This window comes from Macrosteles quadrilineatus, unplaced genomic scaffold (genome assembly GCF_028750875.1).
Source record: "Macrosteles quadrilineatus isolate MER2022 unplaced genomic scaffold, UCM_ALF_1.0 Scaffold_3__2_contigs__length_128488019, whole genome shotgun sequence".
In the NCBI taxonomy this organism is placed as follows: Eukaryota; Metazoa; Arthropoda; class Insecta; order Hemiptera; family Cicadellidae; genus Macrosteles; species Macrosteles quadrilineatus.
This window is the reverse complement of record NW_026542596.1, coordinates 14,750,254-14,767,939: the sequence shown is the minus strand read 5'-3', so window position 1 is coordinate 14,767,939 and position 17,686 is coordinate 14,750,254. Positions and strand designations below refer to the sequence as shown.

Sequence of the window (17,686 nt, the reverse complement as noted above, 5' to 3'; positions counted from 1 at the left end):
TAACCACACATGAACACACGCCAAACAACTTTTTAGATTTCATAAAAGGATGGTAAGTCTAATTGCAGTATCCTAGGTCGATTATGTTGTGTTCAAAATATGTCATCCATCTGTTTATCTCTGGATAAAACCCGTCAGATGTGGTAGTAATTTAAAATTGTTATTCCTGGTCATCCTTGATCTCCTTGTTTGACAACATCAATATTTCCAGGTCTATTACAGCAAAGGTCTTACTCATCTCTGTGGTCTAATTATCTCTACTAATCTGACTTATTTCTGATAATCAATGACAAAATCATAAAGTAAATAAAATAACTAGTGTTGGTCAAAACCAGAAATTTCTAATCTCGAAACTGAAACTTTTAAAAATCTAATCCCGAATCTCGAATCTCAAAACCCAAACGCGAAACTTTTTTACTTAGCTGGTTACAAGGGTCAAGGTTACAAAAAATACAGTTAATAATAAAATTTTAAGCAATCAAAACTGAAAGAGATCGACTCCTGACACTGACATAACATAAATATGTGTCTGATAATCTTAAACCCGAATACAACATATTTTTGTATAAACAACCAACATTAAAATAAAATTAAACCCCTAACACCAACATAAACATGAATATTAGATTAGTTAGAACATTTAGTAGTCAATTTTTTTTTTGTGTTATAAAATATTGATATGAAACTGAATCGTACGTTGTTCCAATTATAGTATTTAAGATGCCTTTTGAAGTTCAGAATACAGTTTACTTGTTTTATTACTGTTGATGGTGATATGTTTGCTCTATTGCTACGAGCTTGTGTGGAAACAGTGTTATTAACAATAATAATGACACAAAAAATGTCAGCAGTTTCAAAAATAAAACTGCCAAAATCTTCAATTTTGAAACTTTTGAATCTCGAAACTTGGTGATCGAATCTCAAAACCGAAACTTTTCCAAAGTTTTGATGGTTTTGAGATTTGAGATTCGGTTTTGACACATCACTAAAAATAACCTCATAGTTCTATAGAATATTTTTATATTTACCCAGATGTTAGTTAAAACAAAATTATATTTCACTAAAACAAACAGAAGATTTTAAAGATTGCTTTAAAAAATTATTCAAACATCTAGTATTTTATCTGGCATCCTCTTACTGAAGAATTGAACGTATTAAGAATTATAGCATTACACATAGTATAAATAAGTCAACCCTACATATGTCTTTTCATTTTCATCCAAATGCTGAATTTGTGTCACAAACGCTAAATGTTTACAGCTGTTATGTTAAGCAAATTATATTATACCAAAAGCTAGTTTAGAATGTTAGCGTCGGCTGCTAGATTTTTTAAAATTTTTAATTTAATTTCTAAAAAACTGGAACCCTAAACTAAAGTTATGGCTTCGACCTTTTCTAGTTCTCAAAATTATCTTTCTTTCAAAAAGAAATCATGAAAATCCGTCAAGTGGTTAAATCAGAATCGTGAAATTTAAAAAACCCTGTCATGTTTTAATATATATATTGATTCCTGACTTTCCCGTTTTTCCCAACTACTAAACACACTGATCATCTTTGCGGAGGCCAAATACCTACGTCGGTTTGAGCTGGTTCCGTCCTACATACGGGAATCGAGTAGTCCATTAAAACTGTATCTAGTTAGATCAAATATGTATGTATACTCCTAATTCAAGCTTAGTTTAAGCAGTTCAAAATTTATTGCAAAGAAAAACCTGCCAAGATTAATTTAAACGTGTGACAGTTGTTATTTTCCCAACCTTTCCAGAAAAAGTCGAGTACAGTAGTAAAATAATTTTCATAAGCTTTCTTTTGATGACTCGTGAGCTTTGATTCGTATACAGCAATGATTATAGAATCTTACTTATTTCCTATAATCGTTACAAACCCCCGTAGTGAATAAACTAACCTCATAGTTCTATATGATATTTTTAATAATATTTTTATACTCAACCAGCTGTTGGTCAACAAAAATTATATGCACTAATACAAACTACAGATTTTAAAGACTGCTAAAAAAGATAAATTAGAACATCTAGTATTTTACAATGTATATTCGAATAATATGTCATCCTCTTAACGAACAAATGAATTTTTCAATAATTATAGCATTACACATAGTATAAATAAGTCAACCCTACATGTCTTTTAATTTTCACCCAAATGCTGAATTTGTGTTGAAATCGCTGAATGTTTACAGCTGTTACGTTAAGCAAATGGTATTATACCGAAAGACCATGTTAGTAGAATGTTAGCGTCGGCTGCTAGACTTTTTTAAATTTAAAACTTAATTTCTAAAAAACTGAAACCCTAAACTAAAATTATGGCTTAGACATTCCCTAGTTCTCAAAACTATCTTCCTTTCAGCACAAAAATCGTGAAATCAAAAAAACCCTGTCACATTTTAATATATATGTTGATTACTAATTTTCCCGTTTTTCCCCAACTACTAAACACACTGATCATCTTTGCGGAGGCCAAAAACCTACGTTGGTTTGAGTGGCCACAGCGGTATGGTAAGGTAATAAGGTTTTTGTTGGCTTAAACTTTTGAATAATCAATAGAAATTTATAGTAGAGTGCAAGAAGTGTACGGAAAAAACATTGAATGAAAGATCCGTCCATAAATAATGGTGCTTACAGTTTAGAAACGGCCAAACTCTCAAGATTCATAAGGACGAGAAGAGTAATTGTACAGTATTAGCCAGAACATCGTCACTAAAGAGTAAAGAACTGATGGCTAATGTTGTTGATGAAATGTGTGAAAATTGCAGTTTCATGATAACGGAGCTTCCGCATTGTTTCCCCACAGGTTTAACAAGCTTAATTGTTTGAAATTGTTTTTTCTCTTATATTTATGCATGTTTTAAAAATAAGTGAGAAGGTAAGTTTAAAAAAATCCTTTTTTAAAGAACTAATTAAATATTATGTATTTTCCAAATAGTACAGTCATATTTACAAATTATTATGTATCTTGTAAAGACTTAACTACAATGAACTATTAATAATACGTCACATTGAATTATATACGAGAAGAAAATAATTGCGCCCACAAAATTTCATTACAAGTGTTGCACTCAAACAATATTACCCAAAATTTATCTAGAATAAAACTGGAAAATTGCACCAGTACATGGCCTTCCATGTTTGGGCCAAAGCAGTGTTAATTTCTGAAGAAGTAGATTACTGTCTATCACACTTTTTTCTGAAATGTGTATCAAATATTACAAGTTGTATAAAAAGAATTTCAAAAACTTGTTGCCCTTCACTTCACTTTTCTTCACACCACTCGTTCTCCTTACGGACTTGCTCTTCCTCACTGGCAGAGAAGTCGTTCTTGATGTTGAAAGTTTTACGGATTTCTTCTGGAGTTTTGCCCTTGATCATGTTGGCCACAGTCTTGCATGTGACATCCAGCAAACCCTTAATGTCCAGATAGTTGGCAGCCTGAAATTTAAAAATATTTAATTTCCTGACAATTTGTTTGAGTTTACTATCAATAATGACACTATTAAGGCAAGGAGCACACCGGATTAGCATATTGTTTATGACAAACAAAAGTCTATATTTGTGAGATATTTTGCTGAGGATATTTTCAAATTTTACAAGGGCTATTCAGAGAGCAAGGAACATTCCTTTCTGACGCCACTAGGCGCGAGCAGATACAAATAATCTTCAATGATCAAATAAAGCACTGTGGTGTACTTAATCTAATCACTAATATTTCCTCACAGAAATGTGGAATCGGACTGGATACTGCAACTGAAAATACCCAAAACTTCTGTCGTAATACAGATCAAAATCTTTATTCTTTATTGAAAAATTTAGTTCCATGACTCATTAATCCACTAATAGTCCAGGTGCTAAACGGGTGTAGTATGCACTGAAAATCTGAAAAAATTTGACTTTTGATTATTGTTGGGGATATCTAGTAGATAAATCGATGATGTCGCATTTCTAGGGTGGTCACAACACGAGGGGGAAGGGGGGAAGTCTTGTCCGTCAGTGGTTTACGTTTCCGTGTCTAACTCTCAAACGGTTAATGATAGAAAGGTGGTTTAAGCATCTATCTACGTCTAAATATATTGTTCAAAAAGGTAATTACAACCTTTCTTCTATCTCTTATACTTTAGGCCCCAATTAATATTTATTGTAGCTTTAGAGAAAAATGTCACGAATAAAAGTTTAAAAATTGTGCGTTACATTCTAAACAATCATAACATACAGGGTATTCCATAGGAATAACAAATTTGTCAGCCATATTGGAAACTGGAGAACATATTTTTAAAATCCACTCAAAAAACATAAAAAAATAAAGGGGGGGGGGGTTAACCCATAAGATGTTAACTCTATATATCTCATAATAAAAAAGTTAGCTATTGGTTCACTTTAGGTAAGAGGGTGTAAATGAGGCACTGGCATACAACAGCAAATGCACAATATTCATTCATATGTATTATTAAATGAACTACAGAACGTTAAATATAATAATCTATATAAAGCGGGTAAATTCAAATACAACAATCATAATATATGTAAATTGTTTTCATTGTTGCGGCGCACATAAAAGCCAGAGTCCTGTAAAATAATTGACCGTAATATCTATATTAAGCACTATATGCAAAGAAACTGTTAATAACTATGTATCATTTTAAATCGTAAACTATGCACCAGAAATTGTATACCAAACATTTTGTCGTGCGACCTCATATAAAAAACCGACAGGGAAAAGTTTCATTAAATGAATCCGTAAAAATTATTTTTTTATGTTTATGATACTTTTTTGACTGTGAATATTTAGGCTAACATAGCTATAGCTAAATTTCTAAGAGACTGTAAATGTATCTAAAAAGGAGGGGGGGGGGGGGGTTAGAGGAAAGCACAAGGGGGAGGAGTGGGGACTTTTGGGAAGAAAATGCTCATCTCAACAAGGTCTAACAGCATAGAAAAATCCAGCTTTCCTAGAATTATCCCAGAGTCTACTGTACTACGAATTTTCCACATCTACTCTTACAGAATTAAAGCTCTGTTGTTTTTCAACAGATTTCCTTAAACTTGGTGTTGTTGTACTACTTGTTAGTTTTTCTAACCACAAATCTTCTGTAACATGTCTTAAATGCGTACAATATTTCCGATATTTCATTTTGAAGTAGTTTCAAACTTTCCTTTTTGCAATAAACATTGATTGGGGCTTAAAGCATTAGAGATAGAAGAAAGGTTGTAATAACCTTTTTGAAGGACAATATATTTAGGCGTAGATAGACGTTTAAACCACCTTTCTATCATTAACCGTTTGAGAGTTAGACGCGGAAACGTAAAACACTGACGCACGCGAATTTCCCCCTTCTCCCCCCCCCTCAAGTGTTGTGACCACCCTAGAAATGCGACATCATTGATTTTTTTGATCTACTATATGTCCCCAACAATAATCAAAAGTCAAATTTGGTCATACCGGTACTTCATACGCCCATGTGGCGCCCGGCCTATAAGGCTCACCAGTAAAAAAGAGTGATTCTCGGTGTGTTGCACGGGACATTCAGACAACACTTTTTTATATAAATCAATAAAAATGACTTAAAAGTCTGCTATTGATGTTTGGAGTACTACATTTATGGTCATAGATTGTACAAGTATAGATGAATAAGTTTCATAACTTTTACTTTTTTTGTAGCAATGGTATTAGAAGCGTGTTGCACGGGACTCGTACGAAGAGCGACATTCACTTACCTTGCTTGTCTACAATTATTTCTGTGAATTCTGAGATAATTTGTTATTGTTAATTTGATGTAGATATTCTTGATGGATTTACTTAACTAATAATGTTTTATAATGGGATTTTTATAAATCGGTTACTGACTTTTTTTTAAATCATATTTGATAGGCATGTCGTGTGTTGCACGGGACACAAACGTTCTTGGGTGATTATGATAGGGATAATAATAATAAAAAAGAAAATTTATGAACATTTAGGTTTCAATTTGTATGTTGTAACAGGAAAAAACATTTAAACTGAGATTTTATTACATTTTTCTTCAAAAAAGTTATTTAAATGGGGTACTCCTAGGTACAACGTGGTTTTTATTTAGAAATTTCGTATTAAATGTTTACTCTCTTCAATTAAGTTTGATACAAGTGACACACATAAATTATTAAGTTTATATATTTAATGACATGATCAAAATGGCAAATTATAATTTAGTTATACTGTTTTACTCTTTACCTGAAAATGGCGGGAAAGTGGCTGAGAAGTTCCTGATATGTGGGATGATGTTGAAGAAGACATATTATGGACTAATGGACCCTCGAGTAAGAACAGATATTATGGTATATTTGTGACAACAACTAAGCCTCCAGTTTAAGGAACCATTTACATGGAAGTATTTTGCTACTTCCCATGGAAAGGGAATAGTTGACGGGTCCACATTAGGCCGAGTTTGCGGGACTGTACTGTATCTCAAAATCTATTTAATATTTCTTTTTTATTTTACAAAGGTTTAACAAATTATATTTTCAATTATTTACTAATATAAGTTATTTCAATTTATTGACTCATCTAACTATAAACATTTTTACTTAAAATTCTGGAAAAAAGTACCATTTGACTGTAATAGAACTTGCCCAAGTTTGAAGCTTCATTTCATGAAAAATAATTTTTTATTTTAATTTTAAAGACTGGTTAAGGGAGATTTTATTATTGTTTTATATAATACCCCCGCCGCAGCAAACCTGCAGACTTAGCGAATTTCCATTTGCCTGATTGGATTTAAACTAAAATGTCTCCTTAAAAATATCACATTTATTCCCTATTTAAACAGAATTAGTTTAATGAGTACTTAGGTTTGCTGCAACAGGGAGGGTAAACAAGTTTTTTTATGTAAAATGTTAAAAGGTACTGTGGTTTAGTAAGAAGTTAATGTATTTTCCAAATTTGATTAAAATATTTTCATAAACAAGCAAACTACAACAGTTGACTTCTGCTCCATAAGAATAACATGGGAATTTTAAAATTACAATTTTTTTGAATTTTCTCCGTAACAATTAGGCGCATAATAACGCTTCAATATACTAAATTATTTGTTTTTTTAAGCTCTACAAAATGGTTTGAAAAGAAATTTAGAAATTTGGTGTTTTTAGAGTCAAAAATGGGAAAAACCTATTTTTACCCCATAAAACCCCCCATAAACCACCGTTCCCATAGTCCGATCATGCTGGTTCGCGAACTCATTCAAGTTTATCCCGCCTTACACCTTCAAACCAAATTTCATCAAAATCGGACAAAAATTACTCAAGTTATCGTGCGGATGGACACATATATATATATATATATATCTCTATATATAGATATATAAAAATTTGAACGAATGGTGTTTTTGGCCTATGGGGACATCAAAATGAAAAAGTAAATCGGTCCCGGGCTTAGGTCTTACCATGAGACCTACGGTAATAGCTACTTCCCTATAGGGAAATTCGCTAAAAAGCAATATTTTAACCAGTTTTAATCAATTCTTGAAAATAACAAAGCAGGACCACTTCCCAGAGAATCGCCCAAAAAGAGAATAGGCTAATTGGTGAATTCCTACCAGAATGAGTTCAAACAAAGTTCCTTGGTCCACTTTCAAGAAGTCAGCATCCCAACTGGAGATATCATCTGTTCGTTTCTCCTTGTTCTCATCATCCTCTGGAGGTGGGGGGTCGTCCTTGTGGTAGGTTGCCCACTGGATCACTTTCTTCAGGATGGCAGAGTTGACATTGGGCAGAGGCACAACTTCCTCTTCGTCCTCATCCATACCTGAGGTCACACAATCGGATAAAACATACTATCTAAGAAATACAGTAGACTGATTATTTACAAGTGGATTAACCATACAACAGAAGATTAACCATGATCGTAAAAAAATCAAACAGAAAAATATAGGCCTAATGTACAAGTTAAATGTATGTTATTCAGCAACGACCAAGATGTTCAGCAAGAGGAGGCCCATCATTTCGAAGGCAGATTCCATAGTTGCCATTGTTTACTTCACTTCTATTTTAAATGCCAAAAACGGCGAGAGCCCTGAGGGCTTAGGTCACGTGTTGGCCTGACTTGAAGTAATGTGACAAACAATTCCACGTCTGTGTCCAACAGAGTAGAGGGGGTTTTTTAGTGAGTAGTCTGTGATAGATTCAGGAGTCTCACACTACAGGCCTGGCTACCTGTGTGCGTAAAAGCATTTTCCCTCCTCCCTTAAAAAAAAATATATCTTTTGTGTGAAAAACAGTTTGTTGACCGTCTTTGTTTGCTTTATTTGTTGATGGGTTGAAAGGGGTAACAGCTAGTTTTGATTAAACAATAAATCTCGAATTAAAAATGTTAGTAAATATAAAAAAAAGTGTAGAATAAATCTTGAACATATGTTTTGAAATAAAAACAAATCATCATTTTTCCATTTAATCTTGAATCATTTATTAGGCCTATTTAGTCAATGTTGTTATTTCATGTTTAACATTCCTTCAACACAACGATAACTTTCAAATTAGAAGAAAACAACTTGTTATTTTTTCAGCCATTCTAAGCTCAATTCCTTCTCATAGCTCTAGCAGCAAACCTAAGCACTCGTTAAATGTTATTTAAATTGGGAATAAATATGTCTTATTTATGGAAATATCTATAATATTAAAACGTAATAGGTTTTTTTTATTTCACGATTCTGAATCAACCACTTGACGGATTTTCATGACTTTTGTGTTTGAAAGAAAGATAATTTTGAGAACTAGGGAATGTCGAAGCCATAATTTTAGTTTAGGGTCCCAGTTTTTTAGAAATTAAGTCTTAATTTTCAAAAAGTCTAGCAGCCAACGAACGAGTTAAAGTCGTTTTAGAGGTGGTTTAACTAACAGCTGGTTTCTAACTGTCATTGAAAAGTTTATGTTACAAGTTGTTTGTATACAAAAATATTGATAGTTAGAGTTTGCCTACACACTATTTCACTTTAAATGTAGTTTCTTTCCTAACAACATTTATTTTATCAGGAGAACATTTTTAAACGTATAATCAAGTTTTGTCATAAATGTAATCCGTCTAAGTATAAGTGCTTAATCGTTTAAGATATAAGTGGTTTACGTGTTGAAACATCTTTTTCTATATGTCTGAATATAAGTATGACTGCATACAGTACACATTTTATTCGTAATGAAAATGTCAACTGGTGTAGTAGGTCTCCAGAAAACTGACCAGTAAGCTGCAGGGTGTCAGTAGAAACCAAAATTGATTCATACCATTTCATAACTATCCCAGTAGTACTGTATGATTCAGAATCTTCATAAAGGGGTACATTCCAAAAGTAGACCAAAAGGCTCGGGTGGGCTGGGCAGGCTTTGCGAGGTGGAGAGAAGATACTTCAACTTTTAAAAGTGTATTCCAAGTAGTACTACAAGGTAGACGACCACTTAAGAAGACCAAGTAATGAAAGACATCTTCAGACTGGTATCTTCCTTAGAAATGGCAGGGGATAGAAGAGAACGGGAGGCCAGGATCATTTTAGAGGTTTCAGTGGCCAAGGTGGTAAAATAAGGTACGGTAAGTGATAGTATTTAGTGGAAGGTGTTATGTAGCTACTGTACTCAAAGCCAGTGTGTGTGAATCGGCCACCAAGTTGTAAACTAGCTGTTTTGAATCATATTCAGATATAATTGACTACTCGATTCCCGTACGTAGGACGAGCCAACAGCTCGAAATAATTAAGATTCTATAATCATTGCCGTATCAACCTAGGCCCCTATCCTGAGTTTTGTGAAGTTTATTTATTTATTTAGCAATTGATTCAGTGAAATTGATACGTTTAATGATGTTAGGATACCAAAGCTATATTATGTGCAGGCCTACTGTGAATTTTATTGGATAATATCGTTTTATTTTAGGTAGTTTCTATTCAGACCTACTTGAAATTGTGTAGCCTATAGTATGAGTAATTGTATTATGGTGATAATATGGAAGGGGCAGGTATGCGATGGAAGGTGGTATTGTTGACTAGGTCTATACACTTCTCAATTGACTATTACTATTGACTATTGGATACTGAATTATTATATTAGTAGTCAAAGCTATTACTCTCTACTGTAGGCTACTTATAATCAGTGTGCGAATCGGCCGCAAATCTCACTTCAACGCTTTTCACATTGTCACAATTGCTGTTTTATTGTAAAATTATCGGATGTAAAATGCATATCGTATAGGCCTATAATGAAATAAAACATATTTGGTCAAGCAACATTTTGTTTACAAGACGATTTTTCACATTAAAACTGCGAGAAAATATTTTGTCTTAATACGTGTAAACTAGCTGTTCTGAACTGTACACAGTTTTAACTGACTTCTCAATTCCCGTACGTAGGACGGGCTAGCATCTCGTTTTAGTAAATATGTAATCAGACAAGTTGAAATTTGCTAAGTCTGCCGGTTTGCTGCGGCGGGGTATTTTAATTTATTAAAGGATTCTCCACTTCTACAGGTACTGGTGTTTTTCTACCAGTATGCGTAGATTTTGCTGGTGATGCACACAAGCAGGTTTTTCAAGAAACATGCTTTTCTATTAATACAGGTATATAGGATCATTGTTTTTTTTGTTTTATAGAAAATAAATCTGATGATTTGAAGGGAATATTTTAGCGGAAATCAGTCAGGAAAAAGGGAATTTGCTAAGGTTGCAGGTTTGCCGCGACAGGGGTATCTTTTATGGTCTTCCTTGGACATGTTCTCCTCTTCTAGACCTATGTGGACCAAGGTTATTTTTGCGGGTAAACATTTCCAAACTAGAGAAAAAATTTTTTTAAGTGGGTGGATGTGGAATAATTTTGAGGCCTATAAAATTATTAATTATGTCTCATTTAAAAATAGCTGGACTGGACATATTCGGTGTATTATTGGTTAAAACCAGATAAATAAACGATAAGGAACCAGCAGTAAGGTAGCAGTTTTATCTTGAAGCACCTTTAGATAATAATGTTAGTAAACATTGAGTCAGTGTTTCAGCTATTTAACTAGTATGAAAATGAATGATAAAGACAACTAGATAACCTGTTGCTCGAAATCGAGCAAAACTGAAATTGTATAAAAAAATAAACAAAAAACATAAACAGCAAGACCTTAATCAAACAGTCACTCTAAAATAATTTATATGACTGATTATAGAAATATAAAAATATTATGATGTAAAAAAATATAAAAGCAATCTACAATATTTAAATTTACATTCACTCTCATATTGCTTTGGTTATCTCTTATGTATAGTACGCGGGTGCACTATATGAGCACGTAGATGTCAACCACACACTGTAAAGTGAGCTTTTGACCTAATGTAGCTCAATTCCTCTCTTGACGCCAACCATCGCTACTCTTATTCTAGCATTGTTAAATTATTTATTTGATGTGTTCTGTTTTAGGCGTGTTTAAATTAGGGGCCCCAACCCAAGTCTCCGGTTGAAGAGGGTAAGCAAGTGGATCTAACGACAGATCTATAATGGATACGCGTTTAACATTATTAGTGTTGGAAAAAACTATACGATTTATTTGGCCAGGTGGTGCTTTGTTTTCAGCTTTAAAAATTGCTGCGAAATCTACACAGGTAGCACCATTGTAGCGAGGGAAGACACTTCTTCTGTCTCTTATTATGTACATAAGAATCTCACTTGACTCCTCGGAGCTCTCGTCCCCACATAATGTCTGCCACAGTCTTCACAGATTTGCAAATAGGTTGGCATTGTGACCCTATTTCCCGTGTATTTTTTCATTGAATTTTTTTTAATTGCGCTTACACACAGTTGTGCCTGGTCCTTTGGGTTCTAGTAACTTGTCGTACTTACTTATATATCTGTGCGTATTCAGAATCATCACATTCTTGAGGAATTAGAGGACCCACTCGGTGGTAAAACGTGTCACGGATCTTAAAATTGTAGATCCCCTGTGGAACTTTCTCATCTTAATGAGCTTTGGAGCTGACCATGGTAAAGGCAGAACTGAATTGACGAACTTAATCCAAATAATTTCTTGATATAAGTCTCACAGTCCTATTTTCAGATTGGGAGTTTCCAATAAGAACCCGTGGTGAATTGCACAAATGAGTTAAACGAACCTTTCATTTATGGCAACAAAGAGTATAAACTGAACAGTCTCGGCCAGTCTTTTCTTGCTTAAAAATATGTAAGCCACTACATGTAAACATTTAACGTTCATTTGTCCGAGATTGGACTATCACAACGGTGGTACTACCACTATGAACCCATCAAATGTTCAATTGAGAGGTTGATGCAAGCGGTCATGTTCGCGTTCCCTCCAGCCACTCACAGTTCTTCGTCGTACTGGCGGCATTTGATTTGAAATGAAATAAGAAAGTTAAACAAACAACAGAAAACACTATAAAGGAATTGGAGTTTTGATACACATTGTAAATTACATGATAATATGGTAATGTAACGGATAACTGCCCTGTGAATAATCACTTTTAAACATTCACTTCATCACATCGAACTGTAACTACATGATAAACAGTAAAATACGATGTAAGGTAAATCAATTTAACCATAGACAAAAAGAATTAAATATTTATTCCCTAACACCTTGTTGTCTAGTATTGATAGGAAACTCTTCATTATGAATCAGACTTAGTTAACATATTGAAACAAAATATAAATTCCAGCTTTGCTCTGGAAGTTTTAAGTCCTGCTGCAGTCTGTGGTTAACCTTAAAAACTATTTTAAACTACGTCCATATGTTATTTGTAAACAAAGGGAAATGAGTTTGATCAAATGTCAACAGATAGCGCCGCCTTCCAATCCCTTAAGCCATAAGCCCTTAAGTGTACTTACGTGGTGCCCTTTCTAAATATTCTGAGACGTATTTGCACATCTACATGAAAATGCCTTTAATTTTACACCTCAAACTTTAAAATCCATCAAGCCGTTATTGAGTTTTGACTGTGAAAAGAAAACTGCTTGCGTATTAATATATAGATGCTACTTATCATTATACAAATGATATATAGGTAGGCCTAATACAGCTAGAGCTCCCAAGGCCAATAGCTCTTTTTAGGCTTTATACTCTTATCTATGATCTAATTTACTACCCAGACACTAGGCATATAAAAGAATCCCCCAAGTCTGACATGGGAAGTTTAATTCCATAATATGAAAATCGGTAATGAATTAACTTAGTGTAAACAAAACTTAAAACTTACCAAGATCTTCCAGCATAGTCTTGATTGTTACTGAACATTTTGCAATTTCCACATCGACCTCAAAAACTTCCCCATCGGAGCTTTGCAGCTTAATGTTAGGCATCTGAAACAAAAATAAATTGAGCTCAATTTGTAATCTTTCTTTAAGTACGGTAAAGGATTAAAAATAAGGCTTAAAGAAAGATATGAGGGTTATATCAGGTTTAGAGGATAGTATAAGAATTGAACTTTGACTAAGTTAACTTATAAGTGTAGTAAAGTATAAAATCGTTTTCAAGACCCTGAATGAGAATTTCTTGTTGAATGACAAATGTGTTTTCCAGTCAAGATTTGTACTGTGTGACTACCGTCGCTGCCGTTTACCACGAATTAGTTAGTAGGCCTAGGCTACTTTAAATGTATTTTTGTACCGGTAATGTGTGTTGGTACGTGTGTGTCGGAAAGACTGTGACACGGTATGTTTTAAACAAGTTTTTGTATGATTTGACAATATAGACTTTGACGTCAAAAGGTGTGTAATCCTATTCTTTGGACTTACATGGATCACTTGGCAATCAACATACAACATGAAGTAAATTGCCGTTTAGTGAGGTGGGCTCTCCAGTTGAATCAATGCAACTTTGACATACAGTAAACTTTTTGAGTACAGAAAAGGAGAAGATAACGTGCATGCTGATGTTCTATTTAAAGACATCCTATTGAAGAAAATCAACCTGAGGAGGCTCACATTGGTTTTTTGAATGTTGATAAGGTTCACTATCATGTCTTATGACCTTGTAAAACAAAGTTTATATATTAACTTATTAGGTACCTACCTACCATATTGTTTATATTTATACACAATTTTTCTAACTGTGTGTAGGCTATATTTTATAGCCTACATACAAAAATATAGCCTAAACATGTTTAAATGTATTAATTATTTCATTTTTTATACACTAAGTTTAAATGAATAACTTATATTTTGTTAAATATAGATTTTGTTTACATAAGTTATATGTAACTTATAATTGCATTAGGGTAACTTATTGCAGAACATAACTCCGCACGCACCCTCTCTCGTCACATGAACAGTGATACTTTTATACTAGAAAATTGTTCAATAAGTTATTTGAAATATTAATCTTAGGTCCCATTGCATGTTTGGCTTGACCCTTAGTTATAGCACAGAAAACATAAGTTACTACTATAACCTAGAATGCCAACCCCGTGGTAAAAAGCATTAAGTGTTTTGAGAGAGCTTTGCCTGTCAATTCGTAGGCAGCGCCATCAGCGTTGCCATGCACTCAGCATAGCAACGCTGGTGGCGCTGCCTACGCATTGACAGGCAAAGCTCTCTCAAAACACTTACAGTAATGCTTTTTACCATGCGGTTGGCATTCTGGGTTATAGTAGGCCCTAGTATGTTTTCTGTGGTTTTAGTGACCTTGAATAAGTATTGTTAAAGAAATACCAATTGTAAATTGGTTTGTTTCGACCGTTGGAAGCAAAATAATTAAAATAAAATAAATCATATTTAGTTGACAAATACTTAGTAACAATGAAATTAGGATTAGGTTATTAAACATTTACATAGGCTAGAATATTGCATTTTAACAAGAAAATAGGTAAAATTTTTGCTATTTAGTGTTGCGGGATAAAACTCTTCGTGCCCCCGCTCCTTTTTTACTTACTGGTGAAGCGCCTGCTCGAGGGTTAAAAATACACAGAGGATACGCATCCGATAACCGGACGTGGATAAGGCATCCAGCAGTGACGTCACCGGGTTGTGAAGGCCCAGAACGCCATTAAATACCACGACGATACAATGTTCAGCCATTGGTGTTCATGGTGTAGTGGACAGAGTGCTCGGCTGATATGCAGGTGGTCTCTGATTCGAATCCCATAGGTAAGCCGGGTACAGTTTCTTAACTGGGCTATGCTAATATCGATTGAAACTATCAAATTGAAAATACTGGATGGTAATCGATATTTTAAAATCTGTCTATTATAGCCTAAAACTAAACTATCATAACCTTAGAACCTAACCAACCAAACTTGCTGATGGTGAAAAAATTGCATGAAGATTTACTAATCGAATCGATATTAGCATAGCCCAGTTAAGAGACTGTAGGCTACGCCGGTAAGCCTACCTTTTTTTGGTCAAAGATTATGCCATTTATTTTTAACTGTTCATCTTTTGTTAGAATGTTTGGCATTTATTTATTACTTTATTTTATGAACAGAATTTAACCTTCATTTGATTTTTTTTTTCATCATCAGCAGGTTTGGTTGGTTAGGTTAGGTTATGATAGTAACTGCCGGACGCCTAATCCACGTCCGGTTACTTACCAGACGAGTATCCTCTGCGTAAAAAATAAGCAATTTGACCTTTAGTCTAGGCTTATGTATGTCCCACAGCTATGGTACACTTCCCGAATGTGCTATGGCACAAACAACCGAATGAAAATATCAATCGATAACTTATATCGATTATTTAATAAGCTATAAGTTATCGGTTGGTTAGTTAGGTAAGGTTACCCTAACCTTACTAACCAAATGATATAAGTTAGGCCTAGGTAGGTATCGAACTAAACAATTGAATAATCAATATTACTCATTCCGTTGTTTGTGCCAACAGATAAGTTATGGAAGTGTACCCGCTATGGCCTCCAAAGTGTAGACCTTGTCTGGGGAAAATGTAAGAAGAGGCCCAAGTTTGAAAGTTGTTGCAGAAGAATTTTGAAGTTTAGCTGACAATTAATTGACCAATATTACTGAATCAGATTTGCCATGCAAACAAGGCAAATCACGAAAAATCATCAGGTTATAAATTCAAGCCCGGTGGTAACTTGGGCCTACCATGGGTCTAATCAGGAAACAACCCGAATCCTTGGACCAGCCAAAGGTAAATTTAGAACGAGTTCGTTTAGGCGTTTGCTTACAATAAGACTAACTATACAGTTTGAATAAATTCACCCACCTTAGGACGATAAATACACTAAAATGTGTTACTTGGATGGTGTTCTTGCTTGAGGTTTTTGCTTTTCTTAACTATTCATTCAATATTCAATAGCTTACAATACGAATATGGAATACGAACACGAATACGAACGAACAAGGGAGGAAAACGAAAACAGGAAAGGAACGAAACGAGAACGACGAACCAAACTTCACTGCACTCAGTGCACTCTACTTCATCTTCACTCAGTTCACTCCTCACTCCGTCCGACTCCGACTCCACTCAACTCGCATGCGCACACAAACTGTTCCATGGGAGCTGTGACAAGTGACACTCGTTCGATGACGATGGATGGAATGGAACGGATACATCGTACTGAAAAGAGAAAGAGGACTGCAACCGGTTAACCTTACTTTGTTCACCCCAGCGAACACATAACAAAATAGAAGCGCTACTCGGAGCGGAGGAGCGTGGCAGTCTGACTAGCCGACGAAACGGACAAAGATGGCGGCGCTAGCCTAGTCCCGGCGTCAGCAACGCGCTGGTCGTCTGCTATGCTTCGAGTCAGTGTTGTTTACATAGGCTTTGTTTAAATGTAAAAATACTTTTGTATAAAAATTACTTATGTTTTTCTGGAAGTACATTATCGTATTAGTATATTGTTGGAAATGTCTTAAAGTAAATCGATTGTTTTTACCGTAGTAAATCGATTTTTTTTATCGCGGGAGAAATTTTTGTTTACAAATATATATCTGTTTAAAAAAACATCTTTGTTCACATTATAAATCTGTCATATTAGTGTTATTTTATTTCTTGTGTCACGACAAACACGATGGCATTTTGAACGACATTTTTAGCGTCTTATTAACGATGTTAGCATACGTTTTAAAAATAAACATCACCATAAAGACTATTGTGAGTAAAAATTTTAAAATGCATGGAACTGTTAACAAAAAACCTACCAATAAGCCATAACAATTTCACAAATATTGGCTGAGTAGTTTGTTTACAATTAAATTTTAAACTTCAGTGTTAGTGCAGAGTTTCTTAAAAATCGGTACTTTTTAGGATCTTTCAACTATATAAATTTTTCTAGTAAACGGAATTTTTTTAATTTTTACCACGTAAAATGTATTTAAACCAGATTATATTTAATTTTTGTCTCAACAAAATCTGATAGTTCATCTCAAGAGATATTTAGGCTCAAACTCGAGTGCACATATTTATTTCCCCAACAGTAGTCCCGGCGTGTGCAGCGCGCTAGTCGTCTGCTATGCTTGATGAGAATAGTGTAGATATAAAGTTAACGATATTAGTGTAAAGGAAAACAATGTAATTGAGGACTTAACGAACAAAGTACTTGGACAATGTGTAGGTGTAAATTTGTTTCCAAATATTACACATTTCTCAGGATATGAAACAATATGGACAAAAATCATTTTTGTTTCGTACCTAATTAAAATTATTGCTCAAAAATATTCCAATGTTAGAGTTTGCTACTACTGTAAAATAAGTAACGAAAGTCTTCACAAAAATAA

General features: G+C 34.1%; 1 protein-coding gene across 1 annotated transcript; it reads right to left on the bottom strand.

The window, feature by feature from the left end:
- Positions 1-2,911: 2,911 nt before the first annotated feature.
- Positions 2,912-16,327, bottom strand: LOC128988999 (S-phase kinase-associated protein 1). The gene is made up of 4 exons (XM_054410850.1): positions 16,170-16,327; positions 13,208-13,310; positions 7,577-7,785; positions 2,912-3,443 (listed from the first exon to the last, which is right to left on the bottom strand). The coding sequence occupies exons 2-4, from the start codon at positions 13,308-13,310 to the stop codon at positions 3,267-3,269; spliced, it is 489 nt and encodes a 162-aa protein (XP_054266825.1). The 5' UTR covers positions 16,170-16,327; the 3' UTR covers positions 2,912-3,266.
- Positions 16,328-17,686: the final 1,359 nt, after the last annotated feature.

Bases quoted from the DNA above. Each gene is read 5' to 3' on its own strand.
- LOC128988999 (XM_054410850.1), bottom strand. From the start codon at position 13,310: ATGCCTAACATTAAGCTGCAAAGCTCCGATGGGGAAGTTTTTGAGGTC. The intron at 7,786-13,207 runs GTAAGTTTTAAG...GTGTGACCTCAG, and splicing joins GACTATGCTGGAAGATCTTG to GTATGGATGAGGACGAAGAG. The intron at 3,444-7,576 runs GTAGGAATTCAC...TTTAAATTTCAG, and splicing joins CTTTGTTTGAACTCATTCTG to GCTGCCAACTATCTGGACAT.